We start from the raw sequence: 21,577 nt of genomic DNA on the forward strand, positions 1-21,577 counted from the left end.
AATAAAGTGGTGAAAAGTCATTCAGTAAGTATCTAGATGAAAAGAAAGAAAAAACAAAGGAAAGCTCTGCAAAAGCCTGGAATTGTAGCCATGCATTACTACGCTGGCCATCTAGCCAAATAAAAAGGAACTCCCAAATATGTAGCGTAAATGACAACCACACAAGACAGTACTAGTCATTTTTATCAGAGTTCAATAACGTTAGTGTTTCTGCCGAGTAGAAAAGAAATGGCAACAGGGAAAAAAATACTCTGCCGTAAAAATCAAACATACCTTCGACTTAGAGGCTAGGCTATGCATGCTACCTGGCAAAAGAGTAGGTCATAGATCCAAGATACGGCTCAGAAGTGACTGTCGAACCAACGCTGGGCGTCCTTGTGGGAGTCGAACTGTAGCTTCCCCCCTGCATGTTCAATGTGCAGACGAGCAGGGAAGCGGAGTGAGAATTTCACTTTCTTCTCATGCAGTTTGCGTTTCACATCAAGGAATTTAGCTCTTGCATCCGCAGAAGTGTAGCTGGTCTCTGCCCTGCCTCTGGAGGATGCGCTCCTTGTCATGGTAATAGTGAAAACGGAAGATAAACACTCTAGGCTTGGAGTTGTCGTCTCCGCCCGCTGGGGAGAGGCCAATGTGGTGGGCTCTATCCATCTTCGGGGGTGATGGAACGATGGCCAGACCCAGCACATCCGTGAAGAATTCTGACACGAACTTAACTGAGTCCCCTCCTTCACGTTTCTCTGGTATACCAACAACACGAAGATTGCAATGGCGAGAACTGGATTCCAGGTCATCGGTCTTGTCAATCAGCTTTTGGTTTTCAGAGCTCAGATGGCGACCATTTTCTCAAGTGCTACCTTGCGGTCACTGTAGTCACACAGGTCATTTTCAAAGCCATCAATTCGTCGGCCTTGTTCATCCGCAGCGGCTCGGACACCATCCAGGACGGCGGAGAAGGGGGCCAGAGCAGCATCGATGGCAGTTTTGAGCTGAGTGGCAATGATAGCTGTAATTTCTGAGACCAGAACCGTACGGAGGTTCTGAAGATCTGTGGGGAGTGTGACCGCATGAGGCTCTGTAACAGTTGGACTGGAGTCGGCGCCATTACCATGCACTTTTGCCATCGTGGTTGAAACGTTAGTTTACAGGTCTTCTGCTCCTCAGGTCGTGTGACATTTGAATCAAAAAAGAAACTTACAAACTCATCAATCAAATATGATATGTAAGAAAGTGGAATGCAAAGTACACATTTGGCAAATGATCTAATGCGTAGGAGCCTCGTCCACGAGCTTCTTCTCCATTCACATGCTAAGCCGGAACTCCGTACAGAGAGATCGTTGATGAAAACCTGCTCCAGAATGCTCAGGACCTCAGACTGGGGCGAAGGTTCACCTTCCAACAGGACAACGACCCTAAGCACACAGCCAAGACAACACAGGAGTGGCTTCGGGACAAGTCTCTGAATGTCCTTGAGTGGCCCAGCCAGAGCCCGGACTTGAACCTGATCGAACATCTCTGGAGAGACTGAAAATAGCTATGCAGCAATGCTCCCCATCCAACCTGACAGAGTTTGAGAGGATCTGCAGAGAAGTACTGAGTAAAGGGTTTGATACTTATGTAACTGTGACATTTAATTTTTTTATATATTTTTTAAAAAAGCATCAATTTCTAAAAACCTTTTTTTGATTAGTCATTATGGGGTATTGTGTGTAGATTGATGAGGGGGGAAATGATTTAATACATTTTAGAATAAAATGAATACATTCCGAATGCACTATATACATACGTACCTTAAGACCGCCTTTTCATTAATTTGTTGATATAATCATCAAGCCTATTGAAAAGATGGGACAGGACCCAGAAGTATGACAGAGGATGACTTCACTTGCACATCGTATTTGATGCATTCATTTAGAACAAGTGTCAGGACGTTTTGAGTTCAGTGAGAAGGAGGTGGATCATACGAGGAGGAGAATATTGTGGTGGGTCGTTCCAAGAAACGTGCACCAATATTGAATTTTAACTGAATTGCCATTTAATATAGATCACATGGACAATTCAACAGATCTGATTTTTTTATATGAATAAAGACATGCTAAAGTGCCGAAAATCAGCATTTTGACATGTCCCTCTGTGTACCTTCTGTTCTAGGAAGATTTTAACCCTTTTAACCCCAACATTTCTCAAGGTTTTCACCATCATTTTGAAGCCGTAGATATTTTTTTGCTTTGACAAAGTTATTTGTGAAGAATATAATTTATTTACTGTGAATAGTGATTAATTTACCTCTGTCCCTAATTGTAAGGTCAACCCTGTTACATGACCTGAACTCTTGTTTTAATATGGTGAAACTATTCATTTCAAAAGAAACATTGAACATCTAATAGTCAAATCATAGTGTAAAACCAGGTGAGCTGGTTCTACTCTTTTTGGCAGAAAACTGAGTGGGTTGAGCATAACAATTCAACCACGTTGCCAACAGATTGACAGGCTAGAAATGTTTTAACATGTATTCATTTTTTGGTGAAGCTTGCACTCAATTGCCACTCCCTATTGCACACAACAAGCTTCCATTCCCCCTGTCACAAGGAGATGAATGGCTGATTTAAGATTAAATCGTCAACCCTGTTACAGTCAACCATGTTAATTTATTTGCCGCTTAGTCTTTTTTTTGTGTCAGTCCTTGTGAGATGGGAAAATTTGTTTTTTTATAAAGTTGAGCATGTGCTATTTATTCAAATGAGGTGAAATCAAATGTTTATTGACCAAGTTACACTTCTGAACGGGCACTAAATTGGTGGAATGACCCTCGTATCATCATGGAGAGGTCCAGGGGTTACCACATTCTTCTTCATAGAATTCTGTATAGAATTCATGATGTCGAGAGAGAATTTCAAGAAAATGGGCTCAACAAGGAAATCATTTATTGGGTGATGTTTGTTATTTGATCTGGTTATGTTTGTGTAACAAATCAATAAACAATGTTGATCACACAAAAAAGCTATGAGTATCAAAGTTTAGACAATGTGTACACCACCATCTTGTCTAATTCAAGCCTTCTCTCATTGATTGAGACAGGTGTCCGTCAAAACGACATGTGGCACTTTGGGATGGACCCACCTCTCAATCGATGAGAGAAGACTTGAAATAGACAAGATTGCGGCGTACACATTGTTGAATTATATAATGGAGCAAAAAATAATATTTATTTTAATGGAGCATTTTCTAAAATCAAACGGACCCAATACAACTAGAAACAAACATTTTTGAGACTCGTTTCCACTAATCGAGGACGAAGACTATGGTTGGCCAAAAATTATCTGCCCTACACGGAACAGTATCTAACCTGTAACTCCAAGCATAATGGGTGCCACATTTCTTGGGGTTTAATCATATTATCTGGTGTTACAATCTGTAGCTAAGACCATTGCAGCTTGTGAGCTTACTATAAGTTAGGTATACCTATATTAGAATCACATGTTGTCTATCACCATAGGCTTTAAAACATGCAAACTTGAACATGATATCTCTCTCTCTCCCTTTCCCTCCCCCTCTGTAGGTGCTGAACACCTTTTGGGAATATGGTAGAGTAGGCTATGCCTACAGTTTTCATTTTCCTATTAAAGTCCATTGAATACACCTAGGCTGTGTAATAGGCCTATAATATACCTACACATTACAACAATAAAGCATCGACTAGATGATACAGTACATGCACATAACGTTTTGTAACAACCAGAGATTGATTCCTGGGGAGACAACTTGAATTATTGTATTTATAGGTAGCCGTTGCTATCACAGCAGAGCAGCTCTTAAAATTTCCTCTTCTGTGTGTGCGCAAATGTATCCCCATGCCAATGTGAATTTGGTCCAAGGGTCATGGCTAGAAGGGATACCGTTTTAGTCAAATTAACGTCAAGCACATCATTTTTTTGTATTTTAGCCTACCCGCTCCTATCCTTAAATAATTATCCTAACCTGCTACATTAATTCTCATAATCTGCTGTGTAAATTATTTACCTTCTACGAAAAATCAAATCTGACAATAGCTGTAACCCATCTAGCCAAAATCTGGTCCAACCGTATGACAATATATTTCACAATCTCAATTGCATCCTACTGGCGTCCTCTCTCCTCGTCCTCGCTTCCTCAAAACCCATTGGATGACAAAGCCAGAGATCCCGCCCGTCTGACTTTCTCCTCCAATGGGTTTTGAGAAGGAGGCGAGGAGAGCGACTCGAGGATAAACTATTTGAGATTCTCCCGGTGTCAAACTCAGCCAGTGGTAAAGCCCAATGTTGCATCCTCCTCTTTCTCTAAAAACACATTTAAACCCCGCACTCCACAAGTCTAGTCGTCACGCCCTCTCTCTACCTTCTTCACTCGCCTACCTCTTTGGACCAAAAAGGGATATAACTGCTCTTTAAATCGCTGGAAAATGTATGTATCTAGCTACTGCCGGTGTTTGCTTTGACTTTGAGTGAATTCTCATAGGTTCTTTTTTCTCATGTACGCTTGTATGCTAAAAAATGCACGTAGGCCGACACTTTTTTGGGGGGATACATTCTGTAGCTTGCAACAGCCTAAATGTTCTTGACGTGGTTAGGGTTTTATTGACATTTTGGAATAGTCGATGTGGGCTATTGCAAGTCCTTTTAGATTTCCTTTACGGCTGAATAGAAATGTATATTTCTGCGTTTTGTAGGCTGTCTAGTCCTCGGCTACACAAAGCCTAATGGCATGCTGTGTTTTTGCTAGGTAGCAGGCTAGCTCCCTAGAACGACAAGTCGATGGATTCTTACAAAGGTGGCTGTCGCTCACTTTACGGGAAAATGACATTTTCCTCTGAGCTTCGTGGGAGACTCCGTTTTTGAACATGACAAAGTTCTCGTACTACGGAATGTGTCATTTTGAAGATGTGGCTAATGATTTACTGACGACTTGAATATTATCTTGAACTGTGCAGAGTATTAATGGAAAGTGACAAACGAGGTGGAGGTTATAGATGTTCTGCCATCTTGCAGTGCAAAAAAAGTATCCGACCATCAAGGACGATGGAAGGACTATTGTATTAAACATTGGCCTACAAGGACATGGCTTCGTTTTTTTATAGGAAAATAATAATTGACCTATTGGGATATCAGTTATCGCATGCCGGACATCTTGAAGCTTCAATATTTTTAATATGATTATTATTATTAATAGGCCTCAATTTGGCGAGTCCACGCCAGCAAGGCCCGATTATATTTGTATATGTCAGATTGTTATGGTAATATTCACATTGGGAGGAAGAATGTTTGATACACCTTTAACATTTGTATCATAAACCATTTTTGAAAAGCTCATGATGAAAGTGGGATTTTTTTTTGCCCTTTTTGGACTCGTATGATCCGTGAACAGTACATGATACCACGGGCGCAACTTCGGTTTTAGAAGTGGGGGGGAATTATTATTATTATTATTATTAATATAGATCTATATATCTATCCAGTTAGACGAACACTCCAAACAGCCTATCTGATGGCTCGGAAGGGTCCGCATGGTCCTAAAGCAGACCGTGGCCTGCTTTTGGGGGGGGGGGGGGGCAAAAATGCACTTTCAGAATGTGGGGGGGGGGGGGGGGGGGGGGGGGGGCAAAAATGCACTTTCAGAATGTGGGGGTGGGGGGGGGACATGTCCCCTGTGAAAGTTGTACCCCTGCATGATAGACATCTTGGTAGCATTCTACATTTGCATTTTAGCAGATGCTCTGGATAAGTGACTTGCAGTGACTGCATACATTTTTTTTTTTGTGGCTACAGGTCCCCTGTGGGAATCAAACTCACAACCTTGGTGTTGCAAGTGCGTACCATGCTCTACCAACTTAGCCACACGGGTCCTATTTTATTTATAGTCCTTAGTGCTCTAAAATATGGATGTCTAGATTATGAAATAAAACTTTCACATTAATTTATTCAACATTGCAAACATTAAATCTCAAGTACACTTATTTAGTTCATTTTAAAACATTGTTTTAAACAATGTACTCAACAAGTATATCACATTTCCATAGTGTGTTCTCAGCAATTTTAAGTTATGATGAATGTCATTAGCACCACCAACACAGGGAATGGGAAAATGTAAAGGAAACTCCCTCTGCTGGTGATTTGCTGAATGTGCAATCTTAAAGGAGATGAGCTTTAATGTGCATTCTATTAATGTAATTGTCTGCATAATTTCCAATCCTTCATATCTACAATACCATTCAAAGGTGGACACCTATTTATTCAAGGGTTTTTATTTTATTTTGACTATTTTCTATGTTGTAGAATCTTTTTGGTTACTACATGATTCCATACGTGTTATTTCATAGTTTAGATGTCTTCACTATTATTCTACAATGTAGAAAATGGTACAAATAAAGAGAAACCCTTGAATGAGTAGGTGTCAAACTTTTGACTGGTAGTGTATATAAATCCAGTCGTACCTTTTCAAAGTCGGCTATGAATACCAGGCCTGGTTTCCCGGGGTTTTAATAGTGTTCTATTGTTTCCAGTACTTGTCTTATTATCTCCGCTGTATCGTCCATTATTTTTTTATATATATATCTATATCTATCAAATTAGGATGAATAATACCTGCTTTAAGGCCGGACAAAGTTGAATTACTGTAACGGATGCCCGCCTTTTCTCCACACCCCGCAAAAAAAGTCAGGTGTTATTGTTTTGGGCAATAAATATGCGGCGCTTTGTTTATAATGCACTGTCCGCTCTGCCTTGGCTTTCCCAAGTTGATGCGCATGTTCAAGTCTCGGATTGGACAGTGAAACACGTTCACACATTTTGGGCAACCAAAATGATTGATTGAAATTGAAGTGTCAGGTTTATGATGATTTGCGATTTTATAACTTCAATTTTACCGGTAATAGTAAGCCAATCGATAACACCAAGACGGAATGCGTTTTGAAGTGATGATCCGCCGAGAACAGCTAGCACGTCCAGCAAAGTACATCGCCAGTGGCACGCACACACTTCGAGCAGATCAGCAGCTCCACAATGATGTGATTGACTGTCTCCAAGGTGGGGGCTTTTCGTGGCAGCCAGACGAGACAATCGAAGGAGGATGCGGTGAGCAAAGTTACTGGGCTCGAATTTAGTTAAGCTTGCACTATATAGATTGATGCTTCTAATTGTGCATGTTATAAACTACTTTTATTTTGATGATAGGCTATACTCTATGGCTGGATTTATGTATTTTTATTTTTTCCCTCCCAATGCTACATCTAATTTGGCAGACCTAACTTGATAGAAAGCCTTGTAGAAAGCCTTGTAGAAAGAGTCAGACAACCTGGTTCGAATCCAGGCTTTATCACAACAGGCCGTGATTGGGAGTCCCATAGGGCAGCGCACAATTGTCCCAGCGTCGTCAGGGTTTGGCTGGTGTAGGCCTTCATTGTAAATTAGACAGTATGTCAGTGGAAGGGAGGACAGTAGCAAGTGACCCACCCAACTGTGGTTTGATTTATGATTTCCCATTGTAGCCAAGTCAGTTGCTGTAATTCCATTAGTTTTCTTTAATCACAAATGCAATTGATATCAGTAAAATCACTAATTGGTAGGTCTACCTTTACTGCTGTGAGCTTTCATTATCCTCGCGAGGGAGAGAAATTTGAAAGTGTCTTAAAGATATGCAGGTTTTTGAAACAGAATTACAAGGCAATATTTCTTACATTTTAAAGGTAAACCATCTCAAACTAAAGTTAGTGCTTTGAAAGTGTTTTTAATGATCAGATCTTCAATCAAAACCTAATATTAGATAAAGGAAACATGTTTATTTAAGTTATGCAACACCCAATTTGCCTGTGAAAAAGTAATTGCCCCCTTACACTCAATAACAGGTTGTGCCACTTTTAGCTGCAATTGAGTCCAACCAAATTCTTCCTGTAGGTGTTCAGTGTCTTTAGTCACTGGAGAAGTTTTGCCCCCACTCTTCCATGCATAACTGCTTTAACTCAGTGACATTTGTGGGTTTTCAAGCATGAACTGCTTGTTTAAAGTCCTGCCACAACATCTCAATTGGGATTAGGTCTGGACTTTTGACTAAGCCATTCCAAAACTTCAAATGTGTTGTTTTTTAGCAATTTTCATGTAGATTTGTGTTTTGGATCATTGTCTTGCTGCATGACCCAGCTGCGCTTTAGCTTCTGCTTACAGACGGATGGCCTGACATTCTCCTGTAGAATTCTGTTAAGGCAAGTTGTCCAGGTCCTGAGGCAGCAAAGCATCCCCAAACCATTACCACCATGCTTGACCATTGGAATGAGGTTGTTACTGTGGAATGCAGTGTTAGGTCCCATTACATCTGGTGAAAAAACAATCTTGTCCAAAAAGTTCTCAAGTTTGCTAAAAAGCACCTGGATGATCATTAAGACTTTTGGAAGTGCATTTTATGAACAGATGAGTCAAAAGTAACTTTTTGGACAACATGGGCCCCATTTATGCCTTGCGAAAACCAAACACTGCCGGATTTTAAGGTATCTGTGACCAACAGATGCATATCTGTATTTCCTGTCATGTGAAATCTATAGATTAGGGCCTAATGAATTTATTTCAATTGACTGATTTCCTCCTATGAACTTTAACTCAGTAAAGTCTTACATTTTTTTTGCATGTTTTTGTTCAGTATACATGACAACGATGTGTCTTGCGATTGCCCCTTCAGTCCACTGTGAATAGGCAGCCTCTGACCATAGCCATAGGGCCATTTATCAACCCGTTTGTCTAGTATTTTTGTTAGCCAATTTCTATAGGATTGACTGACAAGGTGAACACATTGTGCCAGGCAAAGTCTTCATGGGCAAGCCTTTAATTCCCCCTTTCTCGACGTGTCTAGACTTGACAGTTCATGCAGCTTTAGTATTCTGATCATGGAATTCTGAATGCGTCTACACCTACGTTTTAAGTGTCCGGATTCCCTTTTCCCACGCTATATAAAGTTCAGGAGTGGGATCTCTGCTACTTTTTAGAGTTATGATCCAATTTGTAAGCATTACCAACAGTGAATGTGAAAATGGATTCAAAATGGTTGCCCTCTGCTGGTGATTTGCAGGATGTGCAATGACGCAAGCAAAAGGAGGTCTGACTGGTTACATTGCCTACTATGCCAATGTATCTGTATACAATGGACCACAACTTTATAACTAGCAGAAATCCCACTCTGGAACTTTGATATGCCTGTAGAATATATTATTCAACATTTATATTTTTCTATATTCATAAATGTCAAATGTTATTGAAATCAAACTACTACTCATTACAGAGTAAGCAATAAAGGTTCATATGACACCAACTTTTAATTTGTAGCACCTACAGATGAAACATTATGGAGTCTTAAAGGAGACCTGGGTAAGGTCAATGTCACATTCCGACTACAACTACATATTTCTCTTATGCTTTAAGATACAAATGACATGTGAACAAGCTTTCCTCAAAGACCCTTTATTGATAAAATTGAGGGAAAGTCATGTTCTCTTTTTGTTAGTCATGTTCTCTTTTTGTTCTTGTTGTGAGGAGTCACCCATAGATACAGTACCAGTCAAAAGTTTGGACACCTACTCATTCCAGGGTTTTTCGTTTGATTTATTTTCTACATTGTAAAGTAAGTGAAGACATCGCAACTATGAAATAACACATATGGAATTGTGTAGTAAGTGTTTGAAATACTCCATTTTTTTGCTAATTTATAAAAGTAAAAACAAATCACATTTTACATAAGTATTCAGACCCTTCACTCAGTACTTTGTGGAAGCACCTTTTGGCAGCAGTTTACAGCATTGAGTTCTCTTATGCTACAAGCTTGTCTCACCTGTATTGGGAGTTTCTCCCATTCTTCTCTGCAGGTCCTCTCCGGTTGGATGGGGAGCATTGCTGACAGAGATATTTTCAGGTTCAAGTCCGGGCTCTGGCTGGGCCACTCAAGGACATTCTGAGACTTGTCCTGAAGCCACTCCTGTGTTGTCTTGGCTGTGTGCTTAGGGTTGTTGTCCTGTTGGAAGGTGAACCTTTGCCCCAGTCTGAGGTCCTGAGCAGGTTTTCATGAACGATCTCTCTCTCTGTGCTGCCATCACCCTGCTTCACTGTAGGGTTGGTGCCAGGTATCTTCCAGATGTGACAATTGGCATTCAGGCCAAATAATTCAATCTTGGTTTCATCAGACCAGAGAATCTTGTTTCTCATGGTCTGAGAGTCTTTAGGTGCCTTTTGGCAAACTCCAAGTGGGCTGTCATGGGCTTTTCACTGAGGAGTGGCTTCCGTCTGGCCACTCTACCATAAAGGCCTGATTGGTGGAGTGCTGCAGAGATGGGTTGTCCTTCTGGAAGTTTCTTCCAACGCCACAGAGGAACTCTCAAGCTGTACGGACAATTCCTTCGACCTCGTGGCTTGGTTTTTGCACTTACATGTACTGTCAACTTTTATATAGACAGGTGTGTGCCTTTCCAAATCATGTCCAATCAATTGAATTTACCACAGGTGGACTCCAATCATGTTGTAGAAACATCTGAAAGATGATCAGTGGAAACAGGATGCACCTGAGCTCAATTTCGAGTCTCTTGGTAAGGGGGTGAATACTTATTTACATAAGGTATTTCTGTTTTTATTTTTAATGTGGGAAAAAAAATCGAAACCTGTTAACTTTGTCATTATGTGGTGTTCTGTGTAGATTGCCGAGGATATTTTTTATTTAATATATTTTTAGTATAAGACTGTATAACGTAACAAAAAGTCAAGGGGTCTGAATACTTTCCGAAGGCACTGTATCCTTCATTGTCATAAGATGAAAATATATTAAGACATTTATCAGAGGGTGCACTGTTTTCATATTTAAGAATTGCAATAACATGCACTCACATCTGGGTCATGCTACTCGTTAGAGGGCTACGTTAGGCCCACTTGTCACATTGTCATGTAAAACTGTAGTAGAACAGGTGTCGTCAGCTGAACTTCTCTTCTATTCAGGTCAAATTGTAATAACACCATTGCTTGACCTTTCTGACTGTCCTGCCTCTGGACTCCAGTATAATTTTTAGCTGCTGATGGAGGATTCAGGCTACTGGTGGCAAACAATTCTAACTTGTCACATTTTTATTTGTTACATGCTTTGTAAACACCTGGTGTAGGACAGGTGTACAATAACAGTGAAGTGCTTACTTCGTCTGCGTCTGTTTTTAAGAAGTGTTACAAATAATGTTTGAGGTGTTTGCGAGCAATAGTAACTGCGTCTCACATGGACTAAACTAGATATTTGCGAACAGAGCAACTCTCCCACTGACATCACTCGGTGTGCGTGCGCGCCTCTGCTTCAGCAGCAGCAAATGGAGGGGGAAATGCGTGCTGTGGATTGTAATTTAGGCTCAGGGGGGCCTAATGATGGGGTAGGAGGGAGGATTAGGGTCACTATCAGACCCTTTCTTTTTAGGGGGGCAGTTACTAGGATATTGGTTTTAACTGAATAAGTTAAATACAGTAGTGTTTGATTGGCTTAAGAATTAGATTCCTTGGGCTGGATTCCCAGACACAGATTAAGCCTATGCCTGGACTAAAGAGCGTGCTCAATGGTGAATGTCAATTTGATTGCTTTTTGCCAAGGCATGATGACCTCTCACCCAAATTTCACACTCATCTTGGTTTCCGTTTGAATTTTTTTTCTCTCAGTAGACCAACCTTGATAACTAGTCTGTAGGTTAAACTCGATCTCCCTACCCTCCCTCCCTCCAGCATCGTGAATCATGTCGTCTGTGATGCAGAAGTTGCTCACCCCCGTGGCCAGCGGCCCCGCGGAGCCTCCCAGGAACAAGGTGACCGTGGTGGGGGTGGGCATGGTGGGTATGGCCTGTGCCGTCAGCGTCCTCCTCAGGGTAAGTCTAACTATATCACTGTCTTACTGCTACTTTACTTCTCTTACTATTGTGTTATCAGTACTAGTTTACCTCTACTATTGTGATACCAGCAAATAGTTACTACTCCGTTATGTAGGCTAGTTGTAATTGTGGATTTTACCCTGTCATTTCTAACTAAATACCAGGTATTCATATCCTTCCTCTCCTTTTGGCCCTTCGCCTCCCCTCCACCCTACCTTCTCCCTCTTTCCTGTAGGACTTGGCTGATGAGCTGGCTCTGGTTGACGTGATGGAGGATAAGCTGAAGGGAGAGTTGATGGACCTGCAGCACGGGAGCCTCTTCCTAAAGACGTCTAAGATAGTCGCTGACAAAGGTAAGAGAATCTCCTTGTGTGTATGCCACTGGAGTGGCTCAGAGCTAAAATGGCAGAATATTTATGTATTTCGCAATTGAACATGTAATGCAGCCTATTTTGAAACGAGTGGCCTTACCAGGGTATGGTTTTGATTACCATTTAGATTATTATATTTTTTTTTTTTACCCCTGCTAAATGTGAAATGGAAAAATCCTACGTAATTAAATTGCTCTTTCCCGATCTCTGTCCAGATTATGCCGTAACGGCTAACTCCCGCATCGTGGTTGTGTCCGCTGGCGTGCGTCAGCAGGAGGGAGAGAGCAGGCTCAACCTGGTTCAGAGGAACGTCAACATCTTCAAACACATCATCCCACAGATTGTCAAACACTCCCCCAACTGCACCCTTATTGTGGTGTCCAACCCAGGTACACAAACAAACAAACAAACAAACAACCCGGTACACACACTGACATTTCAAATAAAATCTTGGACACACAAAATGTTCTCATTCTCCCCTAGATTATGTTGTCCCAACATTCCACCCTTATCAACTACTACAGTATCACTCCACATTAAAAGATAGGGCGGTCACTGTGACAACAAATTGGGTGACAGGGATGGGCAGTCATTCATTAACCTCCCTGGGCAAGCGTCCCACCTAATCAACAGCCAGTGGTGGCGCGAAATACAAATACCCCATAAAACTTCAATTTCTCAAACATATGACTATTTTACACCATTTTTTTTAAAGACCAAGACTCTCGTTAATCTAACCACACTGTCCGATTTCAAAAAGGCTTTACAGCGAAAGCAAAACATTAGATTATGTCAGGAGAGTACCCTGCCAAAAATAATCACACAGCCATTTTCAAAGCAAGCATATATGTCACCAAAACCACAGCTAAATGCAGCACTAACCTTTGATCTTCATCAGATGACACTCCTAGGACATTATGTTATACATGCATGTTTTGTTCAATCAAGTTCATATTTATATCAAAAACCAGCTTTTTACATTAGCATGTGATGTTCAGAACTAGCATACCCACCGCAAACTTCCGGTGAATTTACTTAATTACTCACGATTAACGTTCACAAAATACATAATTATTTTAAGAATTATAGATACAGAACTCCTTTATGCAATCGCGGTGTCAGATTTTAAAATAGCTTTTCGGCGAAAGCACATTTCGCAATATTCTGAGTAGATAGCCCGGCTAGCTAATTTGACACCCACCAAGTTTGGCCCTCACCAAACTCAGATTTACTATAAGAAATTGGATTACCTTTGCTGTTCTTCGTCAGAATGCACTCCCAGGACTTCTACTTCAACAACAAATGTTGTTTTGGTTCGAAATAATCCATAGTTATATCCAAATACCTCCGTTTTGTTCGTGCGGTCAGTATCCGAAGGGTGACGCGCATTTCGTGACAAATGTCAAAATATTCCATTACCGTACTTAGAAGCATGTCAAACGCTGTTTAAAATCAATTTTTATGCGACTTTTCTCGTAAAATAGCGATAATATTCCAAACGGGCGACGTTGTATTCATTCAAAGAGAAAGAAAAACATGGAGAATTCACATGAACGCGCATCTCCAGTGTCACTGTTCTCAGCCTGACCACTCACAAAATCTCCTGCTGTTTTTTGCCCAGAGACTGGAGAGACGTCATTCCACTTTCTGGCACCTTCTGAGAGCCAATGGAAGCCTTAGAAAATGTCACGTTACAGCAGAGATGCTGTATTTTCGATAGAGATGCCGCAGAAGGAGAACAAATTGTCAGACAGGGCACTTCCTGTATGGAATCTTCTCAGGTTTTGGCCTGCCATATGAGTTCTGTTATACTCACAGACACCATTCAAACAGTTTTAGAAACTTTAGAGTGTTTTCTATCAAAATCTACTAATTATATGCATATTCCCGTTTCTGGGCAAGAGGAGTAACCAGTTTAAATCGGGTACGTTTTTTTTATCCGGCCGTGCAAATACTGCCCCTAGCCCCAACAGGTTAACATTGTCAAGGATAAGTGTGTGACCCTGTCTTTCCCTACCCCCTAGTGGATGTGCTGACCTATGTGACGTGGAAGTTGAGCGGCTTGCCCAAACACCGTGTCATCGGCAGCGGCACCAACCTGGACTCCGCCCGCTTCCGTTTCCTGATGGCTGAGCGCCTGGGCATCCATGCCTCCAGCTTCAACGGATGGGTGCTGGGAGAACACGGCGATACCAGTGGTGGGGATGATGGCGATAATATTGATGTCAGTGGAGTGTGTACTTCAGTGGGAATCTGAGCTCATGTGTGAACTTCTTGTCACATCTAGTAAACCACAAGGCTGTTGGCAGATTTAAAGGCTTTAAATGAATCCCACGAAAGTACTTGTTTTTGCATGGATTTTTACATCACTCTGGACATCAATTATCTCTGTCAGAAAGAATGTGTTATGAGTTGAGTCTGCTTGTTTTAAATAGGAAATTCTAATATCTGGTTAAATGAATGTGTAAATATCTGACTCTCTCCCTGTGTGTGCTAGTCCCTGTGTGGAGCGGTGTCAATGTGGCTGGAGTCAACTTGCAGAAGCTGAACCCAGAGTTTGGCCTTGATGGAGACAAGGAGGACTGGAAGGCCACCCACAAGGCAGTGGTCGACAGGTAACTACACTGAACCTATCCCCAGCTCCATCCAGAGTCTAAATATGTGCCTCTGACTCCACCTAGCCCTGGTAGTACATCTGGAGTTTACACCGTATTGTTCCCCACCTTTTGATTCATTCATATCTACTGGAGCTGTCAAGGTGTAAGGGCTAAAATAAGGATGATATAAGGCTGGGCTAATTTTCTGTATAATTCATATAATTAGTTCTACTGATGTTGTATACTAGAATTGCTGTCAAAGCCTGCCCTCCCTTCCACATTTTTTATTTATTTTGAATTCGCTTTTGAGTTTTTTTGTGTTTTTATTAGGATCCCCCTTAGATGTTGCAAAAGGAGCAGCTATTCTTCCTGGGGTCCACATGAAACATTTAATATACAAGAATGGCTCAAGGACAGAACTACGTCAATTAAAAAAAGGCACACGTAGCCTTCATATCAATACATACACAAATTATCTAGGTGAAATCTGGGAGAGCCGTTGTGAGGTGTTGCTGTATCTGTTTTTTGAACCCAGGTTTGCTGTTCATTTGAGCAATATGAGATGGGAGTTCCATGCAATAAGGGCTCTATATAATACTGTACGCTATCTTGAATTTGTTCTGGATTTGGGGACTGTGAAAAGACCCCTGGTGACATGTCTGGTGGGGTAAGTGTGTGTCAGAGCTGTGTAAGTTGACTATGCAAATAATTAGGAATTTTCAACACATTGACTGCATCACCTCTTTTAATAAGAAACAGTCTCTCCTCAATGCATAGTATTTATATCAGCCTTCTGATTTACAGTGAAGAGCAAGACGTACTACTCTGTTCTGGCCAGCTGCAGCTTAACTAGGTCCTTTGCAGCACTCGACCACATTACTGGACAATAATCAAGATAAGACTAAACTAGAGCCTGCAGGACTTGGTTTTTAAGGTAAACGCCAATTAATTTGGTCTCAACTTGTTCAACAGCCACACCATTCATTACCAGATTCAGCTGAGGTCTAGAACTTAGGGAATGATTTTTACCAAATACAATGCTCTTAGTTTTAGACGTTCAGGACCAATTTATTACTGGCCGCCCATTCCAAAACAGACTGCAACTCTTTGTTAAGGGTTTCAGTGACTTCATTAGCTGTGGTTGCCGACGCGTATATGGTTGACTCATCAGCATGCATGGACACACGTGCCTTGTTTAATGCCAGTGGCAGGTCACTGGTAAAAATAGTAGAGGCCCTAGGGAGCTGCCCTGTGGTGCACCACACTTTACATGTTTGACATTAGAGAAGCTTCCATTAAAAAGCCATAAAACACGTTTTCTTTTTTTTTCAACAGGTTATGGTCAATAATATCAAAGGCTGCGTCAAATGTCAATCATTTGTGTCAGTGCAGTACATGTTGAGTGCCCTTCACTATAAGCAAAGTCTTACTTTGTTTACAGAGAAATTGTATTTGGTCAACACCCTTTTCTTTTTTTCTAACAGTTTGCAACGAGCTGATAGGTCTGCTGTTAGAACCAGTAAAGGCCGCTTTACCCCTCATACAGGTTCCTCTCATTGCGAGAGAGAGAGACCTGTTCAAGATGGCAACAGTCGGATGTTGACTGACGGTGACTGTTTTGTGTGCTCCTCCAGTGCCTACGAGGTGATCAAGCTGAAGGGGTACACTAACTGGGCCATCGGCCTGAGTGTGGCGGATCTTACTGAGAGCATCATCAAGAACATGAGCAGGATCCATCCTGTCTCCACCATGGTCAAGGTGACGGGATAACGCACACAGTCACACATTATCCACATGCGGAAATGTAAACACACACACACACACACACACACGAGAATAAAACACTCATTTTTATGCGATAATAACTGACGGCTATGTCTTGTTTCCCAAGGACATGTATGGTATTGGCGAGGAGGTGTTCCTGTCCCTGCCATGTGTGCTGAACAGCAACGGAGTGGGCAGCGTGATCAATATGACCCTGACCGACGCTGAGGTGGGACAGCTGAAGAAAAGCGCAGACACACTCTGGGGCATCCAGAAGGACCTCAAGGACATCTAGACACACACACCTACCCTCTCTTTTCCGTTCCCGATGCAGTCAAACCCAGACCTAGTTCCAACCGTCCTCCGATCTACTGTATCCATCTCCCTTTCATCTTAATCTACTGGTGTACTCTTCCTTCCTTGTAGGATTAGGTTGCTGTGTTTCCATGCTAGGTACTGTGTGAACCAGTAGGACTGTATGCACCCTCATTGGATTCATGTGTTGAAGCTATTGTACTACGATCAAAAAAAATGTTGGCTTTATCCTCCGTTTGCACTGTCTTGAAGCACTGTTCTGTTCACTTCCTGTAGTGAGCGCAGAAACACAGACCCTATAACTCAGTCTCCTCCTGAGGGGAGCAGTGGTGTTGGTTATTGTGCGAGGAGAGATGTTCAGTCTTTCTTTCTGGCAATCAGTGTCAGAGAGGGCAGAGTTGGACTCAATCGAAATGGCCTACTTTATTTTTACTTACCGTAACACCCATGTTGATTGTGTAATGAATGATAACAACCAATTAATAAATATTTGAACCTTACGAAGCCTGTTGTGTCCAATGATGTAAATGTTTCTCTGTAAAAACTAGGCTACACAATGCCTCCCTGTGGTTAGGTATTGCTACTACATAATTTGACATTTTTCAAGATGAGTTAAGTGGAGAAGGAAATCCAGATCCCTGGCCATGCTTTTATTCACATAAACCATCAAATTAATTTGGACAATTATTGACATTTTCAGCAAAGAAACATTCTGTTAAATAGCCAACACGACTACATGCCTTTTACATTGCTTTTCTTCCCCAACCAACAAATGAAGGCCCTGTCAACTGTTTAGTTGTACTGAAATGCTTCTAGCTGGTTCAAGACAATTACACTACATGGCCAAAAGTATGTGGACACCCCTTCAAATTTAGCAACACATTTTTAGGGGTGTCCGCATACTTTAGTGTAATTGTCTTGAATCATCACGTTGCTGAAAGGTGTATAAAATTGAGCACACAGCCATGCAATCTCCATAGACAAACATTGGGAGAATAGCCGTACTGAAGCGCTCAATGACTTTCAACGTGGCACCATCAGAATTTCACCTTTCCAACTAGTTAGTTGGTCAAATTTTTGCCCTGCTAGAGATGCCCCGGTCAACTACAAGTGCTGTTATTGTGAAGTGGTAACAATGGTTCCGTGGTAAGCCACACAAGCTCACAGAATGGGACCGCCGAGTGCTGTCCTCAGTTGCGATACTCCCTACCGAGATTCAAACTCTCTGGAGGAAATGTCCGCTTAAGAACTGTTTGTCGGGAGCTTCATAAAATGGGTTCCCGTGGCCAAGCAGCCGCACACAAGCCTAATCCCCATGAGCAATACCAAGTGTCGGCTGGAGTGGTGTAAAGCTTGCCGCCATTGGACTCTGGAGCAGTGGAAATGTGTTCTATGGAGTGATGAATCACGCTTCACCATCTGGCAGTCCAATGGACAAATCTGGGTTTGGCGGATGCCAGGAGAATGCTACCTGCCCCAAAGCATAGTGCCAACTAAAGTTTGGTGGAGGAGAAATAGTGGTCTGGGTATGTTTTTCGTGGTTTGGGCTAGGCCCCTTAGTTCCAGTGAAGGGAAATGTTAACGCTACTGCATTCCAGACAATTCTGTGCTTCCAACTTTTTGGCAACAGTTTTGGGAAGGCCCTTTCCTCTTTCAGCATGACAATGCCATACATAAATGGTTTAAGATCGGTGTGGAAGAACTTGACTGGCCTGCACAGAGCCCTGACCCCAACCCCATCAAACACCTTTGGGGTGAATTGGAAAGCCGACTGTGAGCAAGGCCTAATCGCCCAACATCAGTGCCTGACCTCGCTAACGCTCTTGTGACTGAATGGAAGAAATTCCCTGCAGCAATGTTCCAACATCTAGTGGAAAGCCTTCCCAGAAGAGTGGAGGCTGTTAAAGCAGCAAAGGGGGGACCAACTCCACATTAATGCCCATGATTTTGAAATGAGATGTTCAACGAGCAGGTGTCCACATACTTTTGCTAATGTGGTGCACTTTTGGCCATTTAGTGTATTTTTCCGGATCGGTTGTTACAAGGTGTAATAATTACATCACACAATACATGTACAAAACTTTTATTTAGCAGACTTGTATTTCTCAAACCCAACTTACAAGTTGACAATATGACACACACTCTTTACCTCATAAGTGACGTGCTATAACTGCTACAACAATAAGAAATTGACCGTCTCCGTTGTTTAAATATTGGTTCCTTCTTGGGAAGAGAAAATGCTTGTCAATTTAGGCAGGAACTTCTAGTTCTCGGAGGTAGAGTAGAGTAGGCAACAGTTTGCTTGTCCTGGATCTTATGAGGTTGGCCTTGGATGGGTCAAATTTATCGCGCTTTCCAAATCGGAGGCCGAATGGGTTGAAGTTGAATTTGCTCGTCCGAGTTAAACGATGTTTGCAGATCATTTGTCGCTGGTCTTCATCACCCTCTTTCAAAAGGTAACAAAGGTTCGCATCGCCAGGTAAATTCGGACTGACAATCTCGCTTCCTATCACCACAGAGTGCCTCACTTGCACCTTAGCTGGTGTATGTCCTGAGAAAAGAGAGAGCATCAAATTATAAAATTGAATTTTCTTAGCTTATTACTTTTGGATATTACAACGTTTGGCTCAGGACATTATGAGAAGAAAATGAACCTATAAGAAATCCAAAAGTAATTAGAATATATCAAATCAAGAAATTACCTGGGATATCCGTCCACCCAAATCCATGCGTTGGAGTTCCCGATGTTCCATACTGGCGAGTTATTGCACAAACAAGGAAAAATGCCAGCATTCTCATTCTGTCAAAAGCAAGTGATGCAGAAAGAAACGATATGTTATCTACACTAAGCTGTCTTTCTTTGATACATGACGTGTATTCTGTGCCTTTTATATTTCCGTCTGTATGCCCCGGATTGTTAGGAGCGAGATGACAGCGAATGAGTCGCGTTCGCAGCGCTGTCCACTGTTTAGTGGTGCTGAAATGAATAGTTCATTATGTTCTAGGAAATGTTGACAACCGAGCCAAGGGATGTCTTTTCTCTGAAAATATGACCGTCAGATGTGGTTATTGTTGAATTGATGCAGTTTGCTAGAGTGCATGAGAGGATAAAAAAATGTAAAATGATTGAGGGATATGAAAAGAGTACGTGTTATGCGTTTGGCTAAAGTAAAAAATAAACATCCATACACTGCAAAAATTAAAATCTAAGTAAGATTAAATATCTTAAATCAAGGAAATATATGCTTGTTTTTTGTCTGGCAAGATATTTCTTCTTATCAGCCAGTTTTTATGTTGGAGGTAAAATCAACCAGCTTTTCAGCATCCACTAACTCAGTGGCCTGTGCAAGGTGTAGGACCTCAACTTGATAAGCCATGACGTTTCTATCAAAGCATATAGTTTGAAATGGTTGCTATTCCAAACAATAAAGCCTAGAATCAACAAGAAATGTGCTTTTGACCAGTCCAAATTCTGGCATATTACCATTCCGTACTTTGGCAAAGATCATGGACTTCTGAGTTATGTATTTATTAGAATTTATTACAAGCCATTTGACTGATAAAGCATGGTTTACTTCATTGAAACCTAGGAAGTCCCTCAATTTTCCACAGAAATATTGTAGATCTTTAACCTCTGATACAAGTCCCATCTCCCTTTCATTTAAAAAAATTGGGTGCATTGAACTGTCAACATTTTGGCAGCTTTCATATATTTGGTTCTGGTTGATCAAAGACTTGCAAATATTTATAAAATTGAGCTTGGAAGCCCATTGTTTAAAGAAACAATGTTTAGACTCAAACCGCATACACAAATGTCAAACCATTGGACCCAAAGACTTTATCTGTGATGGCAAATGTATCATGTAATGCTGTTTAGGTGTCTGGAAAAAGCTCCTTCCAATGCTTCAAATGATTTTCAATGAGTAACTTCAACCTAGACACAGTCACAATGGAAAGAACAGGTGCAAATACTATCTGTACAATCTCTATTAGCTCAATTATCAGTCGTATATATGCATTGACTTGCAAACTCTACAAACCAAACGGAAATATCCTTAGCAGGACAAGCATTTGCCCAGGTGACTGTTTTAGTTTACCATCACTTGACATTAATGTACTAACAGAAATTGGGGGTGGCCGATCTCTAACATCTAGAGGGGAATAAGGGAAACCAAGAATAGCAGAATTCACTGAGTCCAGATCAATCTGTCCTGACACAACAAGATGATTCAAAACACATTTGATTTCCAATGGGGCTATGCCCTCCAGAATTACATGCACAATGTCAAAGGCTGGGAATTCAACTAACTTGCTCCTTCTATTGATCCCATATGTTGTTCTCAGGCTGTTGCGAAGCAAGTCCATCTGTGCCTTTTCTATTTCATCACACTTTCTGACATGCTTCTCCAATGTCCTTTTAGTATATGCATCCTCATTGAAGTGTGTCTGCATGTCCTTAAAAGAACACTCAGTGTCTGCACTTAATGTAGGCAAAGCCCACACCCTTTGAACCCTGCTAGTTCATGGTGTGGCAGGGTGTCTCCACAGAGAGACCATGGCACCATATATCGTTTTCTCTCCGTTAATAATTAGCATTTTAACCCCACTGTACAATGCATCCATGTCTTCTTTGATTC

At 41.4% G+C, this 21,577-nt stretch overlaps 1 protein-coding gene across 1 annotated transcript; it reads left to right on the forward strand.

The window, feature by feature from the left end:
• The first annotated feature begins 4,253 nt into the window (after positions 1 to 4,253).
• On the forward strand, positions 4,254 to 17,440 carry LOC115180614 (L-lactate dehydrogenase B chain). Its single transcript, XM_029742841.1, has 8 exons — positions 4,254 to 4,437; positions 11,751 to 11,890; positions 12,129 to 12,246; positions 12,480 to 12,653; positions 14,289 to 14,462; positions 14,762 to 14,879; positions 16,496 to 16,619; positions 16,753 to 17,440. The coding sequence occupies exons 2-8, from the start codon at positions 11,762 to 11,764 to the stop codon at positions 16,918 to 16,920; spliced, it is 1,005 nt and encodes a 334-aa protein (XP_029598701.1). The 5' UTR covers positions 4,254 to 4,437; positions 11,751 to 11,761; the 3' UTR covers positions 16,921 to 17,440.
• Positions 17,441 to 21,577: the final 4,137 nt, after the last annotated feature.

The sequence above is a fragment of the Salmo trutta genome, chromosome 40, assembly GCF_901001165.1.
Source record: "Salmo trutta chromosome 40, fSalTru1.1, whole genome shotgun sequence".
Lineage (NCBI taxonomy): Eukaryota > Metazoa > Chordata > Actinopteri > Salmoniformes > Salmonidae > Salmo > Salmo trutta.

Bases quoted from the DNA above. Each gene is read 5' to 3' on its own strand.
- LOC115180614 (XM_029742841.1), top strand. From the start codon at position 11,762: ATGTCGTCTGTGATGCAGAAGTTGCTCACCCCCGTGGCCAGCGGCCCC. The intron at 14,463-14,761 runs GTGGGGATGATG...TGTGTGTGCTAG, and splicing joins AGAACACGGCGATACCAGTG to TCCCTGTGTGGAGCGGTGTC. The intron at 16,620-16,752 runs GTGACGGGATAA...TTGTTTCCCAAG, and splicing joins CTGTCTCCACCATGGTCAAG to GACATGTATGGTATTGGCGA.